The 23,579-nt window shown below is 39.9% G+C and overlaps 1 protein-coding gene across 2 annotated transcripts in view; it reads right to left on the bottom strand.

Annotated features, from left to right (window-relative positions):
• MAP3K21 (mitogen-activated protein kinase kinase kinase 21) overlaps positions 1 to 23,319 on the bottom strand; it is a 43,837-nt gene extending 20,518 nt beyond the window's left edge. For both annotated transcript variants that reach the window (XM_075043273.1, XM_075043272.1), the window contains exons 1-2: positions 22,383 to 23,319; positions 3,991 to 4,171 (exon numbers count right to left, since the gene is read on the bottom strand). In XM_075043273.1, the coding sequence (XP_074899374.1) occupies positions 3,991 to 4,171; positions 22,383 to 23,124 (923 nt within the window). In that variant the 5' untranslated portion in view covers positions 23,125 to 23,319. The remainder of the gene's footprint in view (positions 1 to 3,990; positions 4,172 to 22,382) is intronic.
• Positions 23,320 to 23,579: the final 260 nt, after the last annotated feature.

The raw sequence follows: 23,579 nt of genomic DNA on the forward strand, positions 1-23,579 counted from the left end.
GAACAAGGACATAATGGACAACCTATCGCTGCTTTTGAATAGTAAAGCGAGCAGGCAAAGGGAAAAAACCAGAATACAAAGTATTACTCTTGCCCCTTTCTCTCCAGGTGTGTGAAGAAACTACCTGCAAGTTTTGCAGGACTGGATTGAACTCTCCTACATGAGGAGAAATGCATACAGCACTGCGGGGGGGTAAGGGCTATGTACCCCTTCCCTTATTAAGTACCCCTTAGTACTAGAAATACCACCTGAACTACAGCGGATATGACAGGGAGAAGAACACACACTAGTTAAGTTTTTCTATCACTCTCTCCTTAATGAGAAAAAAGTCATTCAGCATTATGCAAGACCTTACAACATCACTTTAATAAATAATAAAACAGCAAACTACGCAGTATCAAGCACAAATATCAGCAGTGTTTTGTTTATCTACATTCTGTTTATCCAAGAAGTTTTGCCTATCATAAAATCTTAGAAAACTAATGAATTTATAGCGCTAACAGTTAATCAAAAGCTGAGGAATACAGTCTATTCCCCCCCCAAAGAAAATAGAGTAAAAAAGGAAAGTCTTGGACTTCTTAATAATTTCCTCCCAGTTTTTTCCAGTCTAATCTCTGCACTTGCTTGTATACTCAAAGAAGGATAAAATAATGAATTCCAATTTTCCTTTAAATCAGTGGTACTTCTGACAATGAGTACAACACTTCCTGTGGTACATACACATATTGTGCGTGACGGAGGAATTCTACTGAACTACATCTCATCTGTGTGCTCAGAGAAAGCATAAAAATAATGTCATGATCTCTCAGCAAGCGTAGACTGTTCTTAATTCAAGGAATTCCCTTGTTCAGACTATTCTATATATATTTTAGCAGGAACTCTGAAGTTTAAGCAGAACAATACATTTAAATAAAAAGACATAATCTTTTCTAAAAAGTTGTGTCACACTATTAGTTTTAGTTATATTTACAATTCAAGCCTTCAATCCCAAGTGGTCAACAGTGCCAAGAAGGTGGTTGTAAAATTTTAAACAGACCAACACAGTAATAGCCTGAAAGCATCTGTTTTAATGTAAGCAGTCTTAATATTAAGCATCAAAAGCCAGTGCTGTGGGGGGAAAACTGTGGGGAGGAACCCTAAAGACATTCTAGTCCTGCCACGCTGGAGTTTTGGGGAGGTACTAATCTATCATTATCTAGGACAACAACTACTTATTAACTCTCTCAACCACAGAAGCAGCTACTTTGTGTATTAAATTTCACCAGTCCATGTACAGTTGTCCGATGTACATGGTCAGAGCTTCTAAGAAAGAGCTTTTTTTAAAAGAGCACAAGCCACGTCCTTTTCCACCTTCAGCAAAAGGCCAAAAATACAGGTATAATATGCTTGAATTACACATTTTTAAACCACAAAAACCTAATACACTTCTAAAAAGATGTCCTTTTAAGTATTTTCATTATTAAAAACTACTCTCCTGCCGTTAAATGTGATTTAAGCCTTACTATATCTCATTCCAGCAATAACTCGCTGGTTTTATATATTTTAAAAGCTGATAAAAATGAAGGTAATTAGAGTTCTCAAAGTTTATTTTACTCTACAATCCATCTTCTAAAGCAGAGGTTACCAAGATTGCTACATGAATCACTTCAAAATTATACGAATGTGCCAGACAAAAGCAGCTGCTAATTCTGCTGTACAGTAAGTGCTTCCCAGCCTTGCCAAGAGCTCGTACAATGGACGCACATGTTACTGTAAAGACCACTGCTAAAAGCACACCATCAGCACTTGGAATTATGTGGGCGTATTTGCACTTCAGGCTCCATACACAAAACCAAGACTGACATACCACTAAGAAATGTGTGATGACCAATGGAAGGGTAGGACTGAAAGAGTGGAATCCTTGTTTGGGAATTTGGAAGCATATGCCAAAGAATAATAAATGCAGTAGTTATAACTCGGGTTTGGGAAGCAAAAGGATACCCATGTAGGGCCTGGAAAGCACCAGTTCTGCTATCTAGGATGACACCTGAGAACATGCAGCCTCGAAGGCTCTGCATGAAAATACTCCCACATTTCTGAGCACTTGCTGATTCTGGAAGACTAGCTGCAAGTGTGAGTATACTTGCGCAGCTTCAACTGCCCTCCCCTCCCACCCCGCAATAAGAGATCTGCGGATTTCTTTTGGAGACATACACTGAGTGCTGAGTGTAACTGAAGTTTAGAACTTTCCTGAAATATACTGTGATCTTGTCTTAGACCCATACTTAAATTTGTAACCTGAATGATTTTTAAAACAAAAAACCACTCCTATAATCAGTGTATAAACAGGGTATTCTTTATTTGCTTCTCTTTTAAAGAAAGAGTAAAGATAAGCAATAGAATAGACCAAGGTGCAGTAAGCAGAAAATCTTAGAAGCCAAGAAGGTCGAAACTATACTGTACAACACAGCCTTTCTAACTTTAAAAACCTCTCCTGGTAGATGTCCATCATTGAGCTAAATACTTACATTTTTACAAGAGAGGCGTGCAGGAGAGAAGGCGAAGAAGAGAAATACTGTAGGTTCCAAAAATGTAAACTAATGTTGCAGCAGAATATAAAATAATTGCACCAAAGCATACCCCCTCAGATACCTAAAATCACAGCAACAAGACTGGACAGGACCTGTAATTAAGCATGGAATACAGCTGATTAGGGAAACGCCTACACCCAACCTCCACCCCGCAAAAGAAAAAAAAAAAAATTAAAGAAAAAAGAAAGAAAGAATGGAAAAAAAGAATGAAGCCAAAGATGTTTCTCAACTGGGCATCAACTCAAAGTGATGTAAACAAAATGCTGAAAATCGGTTCCAGACACAAGACAAATGGGTGTCACAAAACAGATATAGAATCATCCTGAGAATACCAAAAGTATTACTTCATGCTGTAGAACATCAAGCATCTAAGCAAAATAGGTCCCTATTTAAGAATTATACAACACAGAACATGCATAAAGGAGGCATGAGAAAACAGACTGAAGTCCTCCCCTCCTTCCCCAAATAGCTATCTTGGATCCTTCAGAGAGAAAACATCTCAAAAAGAAAGGAAATGTAGACTTTTCAGGGTGAGGCACAGCAGCTTTTAGAGCCTATTGTGCAATCACTGCTTTTCCCCACTCACAAAACAGAACTAAATTAAAACTAAAGTTTAAATTACCTTTCTACAATACATATATCCCACACTACACCACTCAAAAATAGTATCAGTATTGTGAGCCATATTATTTATATGATACACAATAATGTCTTTAACAAGAAATGCACAAATTTAACATAGGGAGTTCCCCACCTTTAAAATTAGAGAGCAAGTTAAAACAATTTTGTGCTGAATACACTCTCTTCACTCCAGCTACTGGAAGCAAAATCTCTATAAATGTAAAAGCTCAGATCTGATGTTCACTTTTACACATGATCACATTCTAGATTCCTAAAACCAGTAGTAATTTAACATTTGGCAAAGTTCTGGTTTGCAGCTTATTTTTATTTAACAGACATATACGGTAATAACTGGCTGGTCCAGTTTCTTTATGCAGAATGAGACTTTCCAGACATCTGATGTAAAGTAAACATAACAATACAAGATCAATCATATGTTAATGTATCAAAAGCACATGTCTGTTTATATTAAGACTCCAGATAAAATACTTAGATATCTTAACCAATAGATATTTTAAAGGCTTCTCTTAATGAGATCTTGCTTTTTAAAAAAAAAAAAAAAAAAAAAAAGTTTTTCTGTTATTTTCCCCTCTCCTTCCCCCAATTTGTAAGTCATGAATAACTAAGGTAGGTCAAATGAAGTAAATGCTGAGAAATGAGTATGTTTCTTAGAACAGCTATACTTGCCATACATTAAGACAATAACCTAGGAAACCATGAAAAAAGTTTAAATAAAAATTCATTCAAAAACCTCAACATAGTTCTACTGAACATGGTCTTCAGCAGGCAAACTTCTTACCTCCAAATATCACTTCCTTTAGAAAACATGGAGGACTTGATAACTTCTGGAGCCATCCATGCGTAAGTTCCTGCTGCACTCATTTTGGTTGTTCTGTGCCACTCTCTAGCCAGACCAAAGTCTGTAATCTTCAGAGTTTTATTACAAATGTCATCATGTTCCATCTTCTCTAGCAACAAAACTGCAAAAGATTGAGTTTGTAAATTAATGCAATGGGAATCAAACCAAACTATACAGTCCTGTTATTAATTTCACATACAACTTGTACTGCACAAATAAATGCATACTTTCACTGTAAAAATATTGCAATTTCTATAAACATGAAAAAAGTTTTTGATAATTCTAAGCTATTCTAACCTATAAAAGCAAGAACTACCTACAGTGTCATGAGTTCTTTATGCAACTGTGTGAGTAGATATTAAACTAGCACAAGAAATCCACTGTAAAGAGATGTAAAGTAAAGCACATAACTTTAAGAAAGCCCAGAATCCTAACAACCCACAGATGACAGGCTGTGAAAAAGGTATTCACTTTGGAATGAGATTCTGAAGTAATAAAAATAGAAGTAGTAGTAGTAAACCAAAAACAAATATTAAGAATTCTTATAAAAGACTTAGAAAACAAACACATTATGTCACTGTATAAAATCCATCCTTAATACTACACCCAATACTGGCTCCTACTCATCTCAAAAAGTATATAACAGAACTGAAAGAGGCACAGAGAAGGACACAACCAGAGTGCTCAAAATAGCACATCCACAGCTACAAGTAATGGTCTTCCTCCAGGGGGAAAAAAAAAAATAAATTAAAAAAAATCTGAGAACAGAATCTGTAACACCACCTATGGAATGAAGAAAGCTATAGGTAACAATTGTTCATGGTTCCTCAACACAAGAAACGGACATCACTGAGCGAAATTAGCAGATAAGAATCAAACACGTGGCAGTTGTTCACACAACACACAAGTAGGTGAACTTTGGAATTCTTGGCATAGTATGTGAATACTATTTTTTTTACACAGATTTAAAAAGCACCTACACAAATTCACAGAAGACATTCATAAAGAGCATTTATATCACAAAATTGGGTAAGTTCAAGAAATCCCCAGGCCACAAATCAGTACAAGTTGGGAGACTATATACCAGGGGAGGTAGCTTGCCTTGGGAGTCCCCAACTGGCAACAGGACACTGGACTTGGGTCAAGTCCATGTTATGTTATATCCACTGCACCTTCACGGATGTTAAAGAGTAAATTACCTTTTTTGCTGTTGCATCCTACAGTGTGTATTCAGTGTCTGACTTGTTTGTAACGCAACAGTATTGGCAGAGTTGTAATACACCTTCACAAAATAGTGTTAAAAGAAAAGACAACTGGGTTATTGTGTTAGAGCTCACAAGGATAAAGACAACAGATGCAAAGGAATCATTATTAACACACCATAATTTTAATTCCATATTCAGTTCCACTGTCACTGTCTGTGGTAGTAACTGTTAGCTTTAACTTTCTGTTAAAATGATCTCCTGGGACAAAGATCAAAGGTTAAATTACAAGTAAGAAGAATCATAAACACATGTGTGTTCCAATTATACGTATGGCAAAACACAGTACAGGGAACCCATTAATAAAAAAGCAAATGAAGAATTACATTCCCTTACTGAGGAAAAACCAATGACTTTGCATTTGCAATTGCAAGAAATAATTTTTACTGGTACAGGTTAATTACACTCTCACAAATATTTCGAAAATGACATAAAATCCAGTTGAAAAGAAAAGAACCCACATTCTATTTTCAGTAAGCTTCTTAACACAGAGTAGGCCAAAATGGTACAGACAAACCAAGAGCTCACTAGTCAGCACCACCAGAACAAGTTAAATTCATGCAAGAGTTTTTATACTTTTATACTTGAATCAAAGACCTATTGTTTGCTATTCCATTTCAAACATGTTCAGCAGAATTCCTGACATTCCTTGTCAGTCAATGTGACCGAAACCAAAAACAGTCAGTCTCGCAAAAGGTAATAACTGGCATGTGACCAAGTTTCATCCTACAAAGGGACAACGTTTCTTAGCAGTTCAAACTTCCCTCTCCAGACAGAAGCCAGGAAAACAGCAATACTATACACAGATTACTTAGCAGCTTGGTAGTAAAAATGCTCAGCATAGCTGAGGAGTGCTCCGTAAGTGCTTTCCTTGCAGTAGCCTAGCAACCTTTACTATAGCATCCTTCTGCCACTTCCACAGCTTCCCGGCCCTTGCTGGCTGCTAACCTGTGAGAATTCATTTTACAGTCTCATGCTTACCCTGTTCACTCAGCCCCCACTTATTTCTTTTTCAAATCATTTAAATTGCCTTTTCAGGCTCCAATACACTTGCAATGTTAAGTTGGATAAGAGCCAGTTTAGCACTTTTTGGTTTACTTTAACATTTTTCAGACTTTTTATTTTCCACAAAGAGTAAAGTTCATACGTACATTACTGCTTTACTTCTGGCAAACACAGCCCAAATTATTTAAAAGTACAAAGCCGATTTGAAAATAAATTCATACCTACCAAAAAACCTGGAATTAGGTTAGGAATGCACAAGTGCAGGAAAATCCTATGCCCGCTTCATTTATTTTGACATAAGCAAAACCAGAGACTATGACTGTTTCAGAATGATTCAAAATTGAAGAGAAGGAGACTAAGTTGGATGTGAGAACATTACTTTGCATCAAACTAACATAAAACTTCACCTTGGACTGTTACCCAAATATTGCGTGTACTACAGCCAGAAATAAACATTTGACTAAATATTTTAAGGCTGTATGTGATTCCTACTGGTAACACCATTTTCAACTCAATTCTGAGCTTAGCACACCTCCCTTTGTGACTCTACCTTTCTGCAATGAGATCAAGGGGGGAAGTAAATTTATTAATATCTTAGCAGCAGAGGTTAGGGTGCCATATACCAGGTACTGCTTAAATGTAAGAGACAGTGCATGCCCAGAACCATTTACAGCTGGGGAACAAAGAGATGTTATTGCATGTTATTTTCAATAATTCCATGAAATACAAATCGGCAAGTTGAAGATAAGAGCCAAAAAATCCTTAAGTCGGAGAGAAAAATGAAAACATAGAAATCCTATGTGGTAAAGTGGTATTGAAACTGGTAGAGATGATACTGTGCATATCTTAAAAATTCAGGACACTTTTGACAGTGCAGCAAGTGCACGTGAGGGTTCTAACAGCATCCGTAACAAAGATACTGCTATTTAACCATAAAAATGAAAAAAAACCCCTCACACTCTTCAGCTGTCTAGTGTAACTAAAAAGAACTTGGAAATCCAACTATTACTCACCCTAACTCACTGAAGGAAGTAGCTCATAGAATTATGAAATAATTTATATTGGAACAGACCTCAAGATGTCAATCCCCCTACTCAGAGCAGGGCTAATGATGTAAAAAGTGTAAATAAAACCCGTAAAATTGTGGCAGAGTTACATTACAAATAGCTCATGTCACACTAATCCCTTTTTGTCCTGATAGATGGTTTCTTAGAAAGCAGTAAGGTAGCAGACCTGAGCAGATGCGAGTACTTTTCAGGAAGTTTAATCATACAGACAGAATAAGGATTAATCAAATAATTCCATACAGCAGTTGGATAAAGGAAAATCTTAGGAGACAAATTATCAGGATAAAGAAGATTCATCCCTTCCTTATTAGGAAGAAGGCTTGTTTCACATGCCAATTCGCAATCAGAGTAAAAATACAAGGTGCATTTCAAGAACTGATAGCATAGTCAGATGATACTGCCCACTCTGAGGAAGACCAGATCATCACACTAGAAAACATGCAAAGTTGGAAGGGATCAATCATAAAAGCTACAGCTATAAAGCAGAGGTGAAGGAAGAAAAAAAAGGCTGGCTATTCTGGCTAACAGAAGGAAAACCAAAACAGCAGCTACACGTAGTTGCGCAAGTAGCTCATGCAATTTTAAAAGGTACTAAAAAAGGCATTTTTTAGTAGAAAGAGGGAAGTATCAATAGACTTGTACAAAGCACAAGATTTCACATGAAATACTGGTTGACTAGAACTGCACATATGTGTTCAACAACAGGAACTTAAACTGAAGCAGATGCAGAAAATAGAAGTAGAATAGTTAAGATCCTGTAATGTCTTTTATTTAGATAAAATCAGAAGACCTTGTCCTTTTTGCTAGGCTAAACACAGGCTGAGAGAAGTTATGAGAACAGAAGTTAGGCATATCTAGAAACAGGACGCAGACCTACAGCATCGGTGCTCTTGCTAATAAAATATTCTCCTAGGTGCCCTGGCTGACCCATCTTACATGCATGCTTGTGACTGAGCTCAGTTCTACATCTGGAGCTACCAGGGTGGGGAGTCATATCAGATTTCAAGATATTGCCTCTTTGCTCCCATCCCCCTTTTGGCCCTCCTCTGCAGTTTAAAGTACAGTTTACTCCTCAAAAAAAGTCATAAAATCCAACATACACTTCTGTCAAACCTAATGGTTCCTAAAATAGCAATGCCATTAATCTTTCCTGCTTTCTGCATTATCACAGTTACAGCTGGAATCTTTTTCTACTAATCTTATGGCACCCTGCAAGTATTTCATGGTGTAACAGTGTGCAGATAAGATGTTCTGCACACTCTCAAAACCTATAATCTATCACACAGTTGCCCAAGACAACGGAACCGGACCTGCTGAGCCAGCTGGTACTTCCCAAGCCTGCATTCCTCTAATTAAAACAGAACCAGCAACATCTCCCTGCCGAACCACTATTATTCCCATACAACTGCTCTTAGTCAGGAAAGGCACAGAATTTAGGCTTGAAAAGGAGGCAGAAGTCCCAGCAAAATCCCACCCAAATGCTCCCAGAACCCCCTCCTTTTCCTGTGTCATTCCTTTCCCACCACTCCATCTCCAAACTCTCCCCTCCGGCAGTAACACTTGCTTTGAGCTACGGAGAGCAAAAGGTAAGAAGACATCAACTGCAGCAGCTCAGGTTAGAGATGCATAAAGTGGCAATCCAGGTTTGGCCAGATTTGGACAAGAGCTTCCTTCTCTACTCCATTCCCTTTTCTTGTGAGCTTGGCTTGAAATTTTACTGGGGAGAAGAAAAAATGAAGTGAGAGCCTGGATATGGACAGATGGGCTGTAACTGGTCAAGAAATAATACAAAAAAGCACATTTAGACAAATCAGATTCCCGGGGTGCGTGCCTGCTCTAATAAATTCAGACGGGTCCAGAACTACACCTCCAGTGCTACCTTCAGGACTAAGCTAGAGAAGAACTGAAAGTATTAATTTAAATTGCAAGCATTTTGTTTAAAGCATAATTTTAAATAAAAGGCTCACATTCTTGCCTCAGCTTCTCTCCTTTTTATTTCTTAAAATTCATGTAGCTTAAGAAACAGCATTTACAGCAAGCCTGAGGGAAGCCTGGACAGACCTTTGAGTTGGCAGCACACCTCCACCTAGCACTACGCTCTTCAGTGCTACTCTTTTAATGCAGGTTATTTCCTACAGTCTTAGTTTTCTTTTTGTTACTAAATACATATAGATTATATTTCTCTAACCTTATCTATCTCAAAGTCCCCATTTAATACAATATTTCATTTGATAAGTTTCTTGAAATCCAAAGACTTTGTGCAGTTAAAGTGAGTTTTATTTCATAATGCACTCCAGCATTTTCAGTTATTAGCCATTTAAATCAACTGAGTAAACACGATATTCTAAGAGAAGCCAAGTCAAAGGATTGAACACCTTTTTAATAGTTTACACGTACTGAATTCAAACTATCTTTTACTGCTTAAAATTTAAAAATATCATCCTGAAATACTCAAGTCCTTTATCTCCCTCCTATCTTCTTTATACCTTCTACTATACCCTCTTTATATTCTCTATTTTGCTGCTACTAAAAATAAAACGTTAAGCAACCATATTTTCTCAGCTAAGTTACTTGCCACCAACTGATTCTTGCTACCTTATCTACAGTTTTCTAAATAGCTGACTATCATGGTTTTCACAAATATAAGCTATCTAATAGCATAGCTATTTAAGTTACTATAACTATAGGTAAGACTGCCTACGTGCCCACTACATTTACCACGACTGATAAAGTCATTCTTAGAGAATAACAGAAAGAAAAGAAAGATGTTATACTATATACCTCTACTTGCAAATAGAGATTGTTCAGACAATGCTGCTACTGTCGTCCACCCCCGTCCACCCCCCCCCGCACCCAGTCTGTTCCCTCTCTAACTGTTTGCAAGTGAATCTGGTTCCTGTTAATTCACTAAATCAACACACAACAAAACCAGCAGGGCAACCTTGTATCTTTACCTGGGAACTAACAGGCAGGAAAAAAAAAGTTATTAAAAGTTGCATATACAGTTAATGAAACACAATACCTTGTCAATATTAAGAGACCAACCTCCATTCTTTGGAGCTGTTGTTTTGTTCCAATTGTAATTAGAAATTAAAACTTCAACACTGCTTATAAAAGCCATGCCCAGATTTTAAACTGCAAATTAACTATCACACTGAAAACATTAAGCGTTTAAACCACAAGTTAACGATTACAGTGAAAACATTAACTGATCAGAACACATTCAATACATGCAAGAGATGATACATTTGCCTATACAGCACCGCTGCTTAAATACCTTGCTTTTCTCCTACAGGTTCTCAGGATAACAACTGTTAATTTCCGTAGCCACTATCTGTCAGATTGTGATTATCTCACTAGATTAAGTTTAGACCTCACCATCAGCAAGAGAATTTCATTCTTTAAACACCGATTACATACGCAGGAGACATTTCTCTGCTTTTTATTATAGGGATACTGTGCTCCTCTATCATCTACGTCCCTTTACAGCAGGCATATAACCATTTCTTAATTTTCACACTGAATTGAAAGCAACAGTTTGTTCTTAAATGTATTTGCCTAAAAACATCTAGCATAAAAAAAAATATAAAAAAAATCCTACCTCATAGGAGCCAACTTATATTAAAAATAAGCCTGGACAAAGTGTTCCCAATTGGAAAGCCAAAACAAGACAAGACTTGACACAAAAAGTCCTTGACAGCATGAGTTGACAAGTACACACCAACCTCATAAGAAAAGCACATCCCATAGCGGGACATGTGGCACAAGAAAATGACCAAAGCATGAGAATGACAGGGAGTCACCCGATTATCCGGAGAAAATGAAGGGAAAAGAGAGAAAGAGGGATGAGAGATTTCAAAAGCTTCAACACACCTTGCATCACCATTTTCTTCTTCCCCTTCACTTCTTTAATAACCATTATTAAAGCAACTTTGGGCAAATGGAAACTTGAGAGAAAGAAGCAGTTTTAACAAGTTATTGGCACAGGCTGCAGATGCTGCAAGTTACTTTACTGCCTGTCATTTGTGCTTCACTTGCTATTCAGATAGTTCTGTAATGCAAAACAGAAATTTCTATTGTGCCGTAAGAGGAAGTACCAGAGGTAGCAAGCATTTATAATTAGACATTCAAATAATCATCATTTAAAGAGTAAATCATTAGTAAATTCTGAAAAAAGCAGGATCTGGATATTGCATCAGCAAAAAATCAAAAGCAGACTGTACACTAAACATTCTCAAGTTCTCTGTTTAATAAAATATTAAGCTTAGTTCTCCTATTTAAATACTACATTTAAGAAAAGTTACCTTATTACAGCAATTCCTCCATTATTTTACAATTACATGGAAATCAGTCAACACAAACTTAGCTTTAAAACTCAAAACACTCAGTTATGCAGCAGGAACTTCCGTACTTATTTCAAACAGCAGTTACTTTCTTTTAAGCTCTTTCTTCTTTGCTTGATATTAGTTTTGAAAACACAGCTATGCAATAAAAACAGTAACCAAAATGCAGGTAGATTAGAAAGAAATGCTAAGAACAACTAGTAATAATAGTTAGGTGGTGAATCAGTCATTCCTGACTAAGATATTCTTCTAGTTTCAAACTCTACAGAACAAAGTGGCTGTGTATTCATTCCTTAAAGAACATCATCTTTGTTATGAAATAGCAATTTATTTTTTTTAAGGAACTTCTTCCTATTCTTAAAAAACCAAAATGCAAGGCAAACTAAAGCCATTATATTCAAACTGCAAAAGGAGTCTTAGCCAATGTATAATGCATCAGGTACAGCTTCCTCCAACAGAAACTTTCAGAAAACATATTAATCACCTCAAAAATGGCATCCAGGGGCAAGAGTTAACAGAGGTTACCTTCCTTCAGAACTAACAAATTAACTTACCTATCATTAGTCAAATCACTTTTTCAAGATTTAATTTAAAAGCCAAGAGTATTTCATTCAAATTTGTTTTGGATTTATAATTTGTTCTTTTTTTGAAGTAAATAGAACATGACTTGATGCAATTTGATATTTCAAGCTAATCAGGAGAATACACGGCTTGTGAATACACACAACTATTTACATAGTTGGCATACTTTTCCTGATCATAACATATTACACTCGGCAATTACGTACTTCCTTGTTGCTTTACTTTTTCTGATCCACATCAAGGTGCATTTGATGTGTTGAAATTAGAATATTTAATGCACAAAAAACCCCCTTCAAAATTAAAGAAAGTTTAGAAAAGCTTAATATAAATATATAGATACATACATAAAAAATTAAAAACACATTCTACCTTTAAAGGTGACTTACTAACCGAACTCAAGTACAAGGGTGTAGGCTGATGCCACAACCAAGGCCATAAGAGCTTGCTGTCACTAAAATACTTATCTTAATCTGTTCTCCAGTTATAGCCCCTCATCCCCACAGCTTTTCCACTCCCCCCCCCCCCCCCCCCCCAAGTCTAGCAACTGGGTAGTCTTGGGAGACTCAACTAGCCAGATAGCTCAGCAGAAAATTAAGCCTGCAAATAAAACAGCTTAGAGTAGTTTTCTGCTGGGTCCCTCAGCTGATTTAATCCAGACCTACTGACCGTGCAAGGCAGAGATGAGTAGATCCTGCTGACACATGGGAGGGGGGAGAATCTGTGCCTGGGGTTGGGTGGGGAAGCCACATCACCCAGCTAGCTTGTAAATGAAGCCACACATCACCTGCTGCAGTAAGTGAGAAGTCAAGCAACATTTCGGAATTAATAGAGGTAGCCCTTTTACATCTAGTTTTAGTCAGAGATGTAAAGATAGAATCCAGCTTTGCTACTTTTTTTCCATTATAAAATCATCTTTGATGAAATTTACTATTGAAAAGAACCAGTTGAATAAACTGAAGACAAAAAAATTATCTCCATCCCTTTGAATATGCCTACTGCTCTGAATCCAAACAAATTCTGGTTGTAGATGCTTAGTGAAGTTTAGTCATTGAGCTCCCTTAGAACCTCATCAGCTAACATGGAACTCCTTTACTATCATTTCTATGCATGTAACCTATTAACAGGTTACACTCCAGAAAGAATTCTGGATTAGGTTGTCAGTTTCTTTTAGACAGAATTTTAAAAGAGCCTTATTGCTTCAAAACAATTTTTGCCAAACAACCCGTTCCAAAACATAGCAGGAAAAAACCCCAAACCAACCCAAAACAGACTGAATTTTTGAGCCCCCTTTTTAAAAAAAATACAAAACTTGGGAGGAATACAAAAAGAAAAAAACCAATCACACTTTTTAGTATACTCTATGGGGTAGAAGGATTCCTGCATTCCATCCTTGCAGTTTCTTCAGTAGCTGAAGCCCCTGAGGACTGTGCATTTCCAAGAACTCTAATCTTCTTTAATAGCAAAGGCAAAGCACTTATTTTGAAATGAGAACTCTGCAAACTTGGCAGTGCTCTCTTTCTCTTGGGAGGAGAAAATGGAAGGGAAAACCTGCTCTTTTGACTCAATAATTAGCACAACATTCAGTAACGAGTTTAAAAGTACATTTTTTTCCTTTTTACCTAACACAGGAGGAAATAAACAGAAGTAGTTTCAGGAAGAACAGTGGCATCTAATCCTAACAGAAATCACAAAACTGCCTAAATGTTTAGAACTAAAATATAACCAGTTCCAAGGGTTAATTTGTCCCATAATGAACCACAGCAATGAAGCAGTTACTCTTGCATTTTTGAGAGGGAGGGCCGGCTTATCAGCTCCAAGTTAATAGCACACCTGCCAAAACAGAGATTTTAGTCACTATGAAGAGAACAAAGCATGATTATATAGCCAACACTGGCATGTCTAGGTCTGATTTAACTGGAGCTATGACACCCCCCCCCCCAAAAAAAAAAAAAAAAAAAAAAAAAAAGTTAAACTTGGCAGGAAGCTCCAAGAAGGAAGAATACTTCTGTGGTGACATTATACAAATACCTAACTTTTCCATCTTACCATATAAAACCTATGACTTTAAGATGCAGTAAGTGGGCCAAAATTTAAACATCCACTTACTTTCAGTTACTGATTTGAGGTAAGCTCTCAGTAACATGGTCAGGAAAGGTAAAAATGGTGAAATTAGTTTTAAACTGTCAATCCAGGTACGTAAATTTATGACACCAGTTGTTATTTTGTTACTGCTACTATTATCCAGGCAAGTCATTTGGTATTTAATATATTTTATCTATTTTTTTATCTATAGGTATTATCTACATTTTTGTTGACTTCAGTGCCATAATTTTGCCTCCAACAAAAAAACCCAAACCACCCAAACCCAAAGCTCTAAAATAAAAAAAACACCTGCTGCACTTTTTAGAAGCATTATTCCTGAAGGTCATTGGGATGAATTTCAATGTTTTAAATTTTAAGAGATCATCAGAAATAAAAATTCAAGGACAGAAATCACTCATGCCACAAATATTCCTTGCAAATGTTCATTGTACAAGGCCATCGTGTTTGAGAACTTGAAACAGTGAAGCATGTTTAGAAGAAAGTTTATACTTAGTGATAAGAAAACTTACAGGCTGCAAACAAAAAGCCATTCTCTTCTAAGGTCAAAGAAACCACAAAACAGCATTCAACATCCAAATACAGCTCAATGATGTGTTAATTCTCTACTCCTTTGAGGTTACAGAACATAACTTTTTAATGGAACTTTTAGTATTTGGTAAGAGGGTCCAAAGGCATGCACTGTGTTTGCAGTCCCAATAGGGGGAACAAAATAATTTGTATCTGAAAACTCAGTTATATCTGAAATTTTTCTAATGCTAGGCTAACACTATCAATGCCAAAATCCCAATCCCATTTTGCATTCTGTTTATTTAAGTACAATATCTTATTTCACAAGTGTTATGGTCAGCAGTTAAACTTATTTCTCACTGTTTAAAGGAATGAACAAAATTGTGTAAGTATCTTAACAGCTAACAGGAGGTGTTTGGCTGCCTGTTTTTCCATGGACTTCTATGGAAATGGGTTGCTTGCTCAGTGCAATTTTCAGAGGCAGGTAGATATGTGACTATATCCTTAGGGCACCAACTTTAAAAAAAAAAATAAAAAAAATTGAGCCAAGTAATGCTTGAAGTCTTCTTTAATATACAAATATTACAAAAACTCTAATCCAAAGTCCTACACTTCAATTTAGAGTGCTACCCCAAAACAGAACTCTCTTTCAGAAAAGACTGTCAGCAAATATGACATACAGACTAGAATGTAACCCCCCCCCATATGTTGGGCATGAAGAGGTCCCCAGAAACCTTGGTGCAAACAAGCCTCTTGTAGAAACCTGCTAGGAAAGAGTCCAACATGGAACAGGAAAAAAAGGAAAAAAACCTTCCAACAGCTGTAAACCAGATCACTTGGTGTCCTACAATGAGAAAGAGAACAAAGACAGGGAGAGAAGAAAGACATGAAGAACCAAGTAAGATCCAAAAAAAGATCAAAGTAACATTATTCTTGAATTAATAATCCTACCTGTTAAAGATGCAAAGAGTCGCAACACCAAATAAAGAACAACTCTACACTTGTCAGATGGACACAGTTGGGGAAACATTAAAATGAAAGTCTGTATTAAAAATTAGGTATAAATAGGGGTATTAAAAGTTCGTGGGTTTTAAATTAATTATATTACATTTAGCTAGTGTTTCAGCCTACAATCTTGTTTTCAGCATTAAGGACTATACGTAAATATACTGGAGCCTTGTTAAGTCTGAGGGAATTTGTTCTAAATTAACAAGCAGGTTTTTTTCTACCTGTTAATGCTCAGACTTGAGATACAGAAAAACATCAAATGGTAGCAAATTTAGAAGATAGTAGATTGAGGTCAAATAAATGGCTATTGCAGTTAAGTCTTCATCTGCAAATAAAATAACCGCTGCATGTTACTCCTCCTTTGGAAGCTTACAAACTGTACAAACGAATATTGTGCTACAGAGTAGTAGTTCACAAAACTTCATTTGACAGATATTGTATTCAAATCATTAAGTTCCTGAATATTAATTTTAAATGCTGAAACGCATCCTTCAGCTGGAAGTTAGCCTCTACGACATTTTAGTGCTAGTAATATCTACTGCAGATTGAGACAACCGCAGCAGTTACTCAAAATCGTTCTTTCTTGAATTCCACCACCCCTTTCTGAACACAAAATATACAACATATTTATATCCAGCAAGTAACAGGCATAACACAAAACATTTCCTTTGATGAACTGGAAAAAAAGATACACTAGCTCAAGGCTGCTAAGCATTTGCTGCTCCCACAGAATCCAACCAGCCTTCAGGGTCTCTAAGAAAATTAAATCCCTATCTACAAAGTCTAAGCACACATCAAATAATGAAACAAATTACTGTTTTATGAAACAAAGGATAACATTTTCATGTGACATAACTATATTCAAAAGAAAAACTTACTAGAATTCAATGGCACGCTAACTTTTAATAGACCATAACCTTCAAAAGAGATGCTGTTTCCAAAATTGAGGAAATTCTTCAATCCTACCACAGTTTGCATGAGGGTGGTTTGATTTTGGGTTTTTGGTGGTTTTTTTAAGAATACTAAGTGGACAAGGTTATTAAAACTAGAGCTCCTTCCTGCTCTACACTTCCAGATGCTTCAGGATGTATGACCGGTTCTCATGTTGTAATGCAGCAGCATTATCTTTACAGCAAAGCACAAGGCAGGGTTACTGCCACTCAGAGAGATGGGATAAGAAACTGGTGTACCTGGAACAGTTTCTAGCTTTATGCAATTTAAGTAATTAAGAATAGTGCAAAGCATTTAAGTACCATGACTTCCCATATGAACATACCATGGAAACTACAGTGTAAGAATTTTAAACTGCTAAGTAACTTCTGGCCCCACTATTTTATCTGACTGACATTAGCTAAAGCGATACCACATTCTCAGACATATGGTTCCTATGGGTTTCATGAAAGTCAGTTGCCTTACAGAAGAGGAACTTCAGATAGTTCTGCCAGAAAAAGAAGCTCATTCCTCTCCAGACCTCAGAGAGGCCAGCCAGTAGGAGCTTAGCAGCTAGTCAGGCAATACAACCAGTTTCAAACCAATTACAGCTATAGGAGGTGCAGGAGTCACCCAGTACTGGAGGTGAGTATGCTGGAACAGCCAGGCTTAGCCCAGCAGGGACACTGGAGATGTGGAAGGGAACAGAAGAGCAGAAGTTCCAGGAATTAGAGCACTGAGAGGATGGGAGGGAGATGCAGAATACATACCCATAGAAAATCAGGTTTTTTAGTTTTGTCACAATATAACAACTGAGCAGTAATTGGCACAGTGCAATTGACAGGAACAACTCCAAGCTTTGCTGCCATTAGAGGACATTTTGGAACTTTATTTCCAAAGTTAGGTTGAAGCTCGAATCTGCTGAAAAGCCATCTCTCTTCTCCCTCAAAACTACCAGAGATGACTGTAATAGAATTTCATTTTGAATTTTCTTGGTAACTGTACATTGGAAGATCCTGAATTTCAAACATTTAATAACATATAAGTAATCCTTACAGCTCTACTTGTGATGTGAGCAAGTCTTCCCCCTTCAAAACAGTGTCAAGAGACAAATTATGCACCCAAGTGATTTCAGAATAAACAAAATCAGTTCAGGAAATGGCAAATAGAAACTAGAGTAAAGCTTTTCTCTTCCTCTCCCTGAACAGCTAGCATAAAGTTGCTAGGTGGAAAAGTTAAAGGGAAAATAGTTTTTATGAGTTCTTGAAAACCTATCCATCTTATGGTAAAGGTGTTTAACAGCTTAACTTGAGCAATTCTGCTGCAAATAACCTGTGAGAGCAAAGAACCAGAGGTAATTTGTTCTTGCTTTTCTCAAACTCCAGGACACCTTCCCTCATCAAAAGCAACTGATTCAACAGTTCTGTCAAACCACATCACACTTCCTTTTGAGGTTTTAAACCCAAATGATTTCTATTTTCTGACTGTTTTTCATGAGACTAGTTTGAAGAATGTCACATTGGAGTGGATTGTCCAATTGCAGTTTCACTGTTCTCTTGTATGTTTGATTCCTTCAGATTTCAAGTATTGCTCTCATTAGCATTGTCACATCCATGGCCTTATCCAACAATCCTTGAAACTTCAGCTGACCTTGACGATTTCAAAAAGTAATATAAACTTAACACACTTCAGAGAGCAGAGGGCTGCAAAGGATCCTGGGGTGTCAAGGACCTGGTGAAAGCCATAGCAAACTGAATCCTACTCACATACCCACCTACAACAAATGAGTACAGAGTACTTTATCAGTATTGTGTTAGTACACATAATCTGCACACAATCAACTTTGTGCTTTACTTTGTATTCATGGATGGGTCTATGCCATAAGCAAGATATTCAGAACTTTTGGTAACGTTTCCTAACAAGTACGCAAAGCTGCTGCACTACAGATAAAGTGCCTTTTTTTTTTTTTTAAAGGCAGAAGTACTGCACAGTCTGAAATCACTCCCAGGCACATGAAACTCTGCTTTCTCTATGCTAGACTTCAGAGAGTAAAAACCTTCCATACTCTATCTGAACATATTACTAGCTTTCTTCAAACTACTAAAAAAGAATCAGGAAAGGCTGCACCACTTAAACAACCACAGGTCTCGTAACTAATGGGGTGTTCCTGCCCAGCAGAAAGCAATTTGATTCCTCCAGAGAAAAAAAGCTGCCCTTTCAAAGAGTCAGCAAAACAGTTGAGATGTGCTAAAAAGACACATGTAACTATTAGTGTCCAGTCTTGTAGATGAAGTCCTGGTTTTTATTTTCAGTAAAACTCAACTTTTTCATCATCAGCTGGCATGCTTAATCAGGGCTAAGATTGTACCCAGGAGATACAGTTAAGAATGAGTGTTCAAGTATTTTCACAATTTTTAAGAGATCTGCTTTTCAGTCAAAGTATCATTTAATTCAGAATTCTTTGACTATCCATCATGGTTTGAAAAACTTCAAATTTTCTTTGAATTTTTTTTCTTCAGATTTTAGATGGGTAGAGTGCGCCTCTTAATCCTTAATTTTAGATTACCTCCTTAATCTATAAAGTATATCTAAGAACATAAAACTTCTTATGAGGAAATTATTCTCAAAATAGACCATGTTCTTTTTCAGAGAAACTTCTCACCATGTCACCTGCACAAGGTTTTACAAAACACCCACAATTGGCAAATCAACATTAGAGGCCATGGTTACTATGTTTCATTTTATCACACAAATCTAAAGCTAAAAGTGTTCCTTACACCTCTGTTTTGTCTACTTCTGAATAACCTTTAAATATTAAGCTTACTTTATATGGACTCCAGAATTGAAGAAACTCTGCTCCCAACAAAACTGAAGTTACCCCTTACTTCCTTGTTCAGACCTCACAACCAAGTCTGTTATTTTTTCTTCCCAATATAGAAAAAACATTTGCATTTCTATATTCCCCTTTTCTTGCTTTGGCAGTAACAAAAACCTTTCCCCACCTCCCAAAAGGAGCCCAAGGAAACTTGTGCATACAAACCTAGATGGTGATTCCTGTTAATAAAACCCTGCTGCTGTCATGGCTTTTCTGCTTGTGGCACCTTCTCTCTGGTCATGTCAATTTGACATCAGCAAATGCGCACTAGACACGCTGCGCTGTAGATCCCAACTGCATAAGATCACTTGGAGAGAAATAACACACTTGCCTTTGAGATGCTTGCTTTGCCTATCGCCTGCCAACCACAAGCCCAGGCACATATCCTTTCTGGATCAAATATACTGGTGGAAGGGGCTCCCTTCCCCTGGCTGGAAAAATTAATTCCTGCCTATTTGCTAGGGAAATAGTTTGGGGAGCATTCCTTACCATGCCATGTTAAGGGCAGTCATTTTTCTAATTTGCTGTCCAAGGAAGAAAAATTCCTTCTTAACAAAAATAACTAAGCTAGCACAAAATGGATACATTCATATACTACCTAGAGTTGCTTAATGGAGAGCACCGAACCACCACCATTAGCAGCAGTTCATGGAAAGCACCGATGAGCAGTGGAGGAACGGGTGCTGCCACATCCCTGTCTGCAGCTACAGCTGCTGCCAAACTGTTACTATCCATACCAAGCAAGTCAATCAGTCAACTCTGGCAGCTTTTCACTCCCACTGTGTAAGACTGGAAAAGACTATAGTAAAAGAATGAAGTGAAATCTTCAATGAACAGATGAGTTAACAGAACAGGGGATACTGTCATGACTTGCAGTCATTTTAAATTCACGTTGTTGAACTTAATTACTGTACTATATTGTACCACTAGCACACCGTTGTCTCCCAATGTTATCATTTAGTTGAATGATTAAGAGACATAACTCTATTTAGCATATTCAATACTGTCTTCAAACTTCACTAAGATAAAGAAATATGGGTGAGAAAACTAAGCAGCTAAAGTTAAGCGCATGTGCAACAGGAGTTAGTAATGAAAGCAGTGAATAGGCACATATGCTAAGGTTATAAACAAAAGCGTATTTTTAGAATGCTCTGCCATTATCCACATATGCATAGATGATAATGGTAATCAGTTCATGGCAGTAACCACCTAAGCTCTAGGTGCCATGCTAAACCACAGGGTTACAAATTCATTTCAGATCGAGACTCTGCCATTGTCATCTTAGGAGGCTAGTGTGTGCAGCAACCCACTTTGTCTAAGGAAAGCCGCTAAATACTCAAGGTACAGCAGCTCACTCTGAACACAGCCCCAAACTAGGAGGGCACAAGCTGCCTACAGACAACTGGCTAGAAATTAAAGTGTTGGCCATGACCCTAAAGGTATGTTTCAAGAGTTCATCGTCTTGTGCTACAAATAGAACCACAAATGTAGCTGAGCTAGGTCCTTTCTTTATCAAATAGTGAAAGTGTTCTCAGGAACAGTCCCATGACTGAGCCTTGTCTTAACAACCCATGCATGATGACCTTCAAGACATTCTGCAAAGGCCTTTTAAACAAAATGCTTCAAACTTGAATGAAGCTTTTTTATTTCTGCTGGACTACTTAAGGACTCCTAACTGGAGAAAAAAAAAAAGAGTAACATATTGCTGCACATTTGGTGCACTAGAACAAAAAGGAAAGAGTCGAGATGGCTTTGGACAGTTATGGAAGCACATGGATTTCCACTTTCAGGTCACCAACTCAAAACACAACTATAACAGCAAGTCATAAACACCTCTATTCTAGTAAGCCAGCCTTCCAACACCACAACTGCCAAAATCTTAGATTCTCTTGCATTGACAGATGGTCCAGGGCTCCACTAAGCATGAATTGAGCAACTCCCTCACTCTTTCAGGTGCTTTTGTCCACGCCAACGGCGGAAAGCAAATCTGGCAACTGCACAAGAGTTTCTACTGTTTTTAAGCTACTGCCTTTTCTGGCTCGACGTTTGCCAAGTGGGTGAATTTTAGCAATGCTAAATGCACACAATGTAAACCAGAAACACCTATGATTGTTCAGCAGTGAAACAGAAGTGATACCCTTATTAAACCTTTCCTTCACAAGGAAAAATTACAGTGTTTAGTGTAACTTTTGAAAGCTAGGACTACACAACGCCTCAGAGCAAAAGAAGCCTTATGGATTCGCAACCGTGGCTGCGTGCAGGATTTTATCCCGCTTCGCTTTTAAGCGAGCTCCCGCCCGAGAGGACAGGACAGGACTTTGCTCTGCGTCGCAGGTAAACCCTCCCCTCCCTACCTTTCCTCAACGAGTCCATAACCAGCCACGGCAACGAACCTGCCGCCAGCCCCAGCTTCTGGCAGAGGGTGCCCGAGTTGCGACACCCATCTCCCGGTGAAACAAGATTCCCGCACCCACCGTGCCCGTCCAGGCCTGGCCGCCCGTTTCCCTCAGAGAGCCGGGCCCAAACGGCCCCTCGGTGGGCAGCCTGAGGCGGGCGCCGGCCTGCAGCCCGGCCGCGGCAGGGGGACGGGGACCCCCCCGGCGGCCCCAAGGCCCCCTCCTCGCCCACCCCCGCCCCGGTCGGGACTCACTGTTGCTCGACTTGAGGTCCCGGTGCAGGATGGGGACGATGGCCTGGTCGTGCAGGTAGAGCATGCCGCGGGCGATCTGCACCGCCCAGTTCACCAGGATGTGCGGGGGGATGCGGCGGCCCCCGCGGGCGGCCCCGGCCCCGGGGGCGGCGGCGGCGGCCAGGGCCCTGTTGAGGGAGCCGCCGCGGGCGAACTCCATGACGAGGCAGAGGTTGGGCTCCCGCAGGCAGACCCCGTGCAGGGCGATGATGTTGGGGTGCCTCAGCATGGAGAAGAGCTTGGCTTCCTGCCGCACGCTCTCCGCCGTGGCCGTGATGTCCTCGTCGGGGTCCTGCCGCGCCGCCTTCACGGCCACCTCGCGGCCCCGCCAGGTAGCCCGGTACACCTTCCCGAAGCCCCCCACGCCGATGATCTCCTGCAGCTCCAGGTGCTGGAAGTCGATCTCCGTCAGGCTCCCCGCGGGGTCCCCCCGCCCGCCGCCGCCGCCGCTAGCCCCCGCCGCCCCGCCGCGGGGCTGGCGGGTCACGTAGTTGGCGGGGAAGATGCCGAGGCGGTGGCGGATCTTCCCCGCCCACCAGCCGTCGTCGCCGGACACGGCCGCGTCCTGCGACAGCACCTCCACCACGTCCCCCCGCCGCAGGCTCAGCTCGTCCTCGCCGCTCGCCTCGTAGTCGTACAGCGCCGTCCACAGCGGGCACGGACCCCCACCGGCGGCCGCCGCCCCGGCGCCGGGCACAGCCATGGCAGCGACCTCAGCCCCGGCGGCCGCCAGCGCCGCCGACGCGGGGGCGCGCGCCCAGCCTCAGCCTCAGCCTCAGCTTCATCCTCACCTGCCGCCGCCGAGCGGGAGCCGCGGGAGGGGCGGGAGCGCCGGGAAGGGGCGGGGCCCGGGGAAGGGGCGGGGCCCGCCCGGCCCGGTCACCGCCGCCGCCGCCGCCGCCGCCGGGCTCCGGCAGGTAGGGCGCAAGCGCGCGCGGGGAAAGCGGGGAGGGGATTGGCCGCGCCTCCGCGACCTCCCTCCCGCCTCCGCTCCCTTGCCCTCGGCGATTGGCTGCCGGCCGTCACGTGGGGCCGAGGGCTGGAGGCGGAGGTTGTGGGGAGCGGGCCGGCGGGCGGGCGGGCGTGTAGGCAGGTAGGTGCCCGCGCCCGCCCTCCCACGCGCCCAGACTGGCAGGCTCCGGCCGCCGCGGGGGGCGG

Source organism: Buteo buteo, chromosome 12, assembly GCF_964188355.1.
Source record: "Buteo buteo chromosome 12, bButBut1.hap1.1, whole genome shotgun sequence".
Lineage (NCBI taxonomy): Eukaryota > Metazoa > Chordata > Aves > Accipitriformes > Accipitridae > Buteo > Buteo buteo.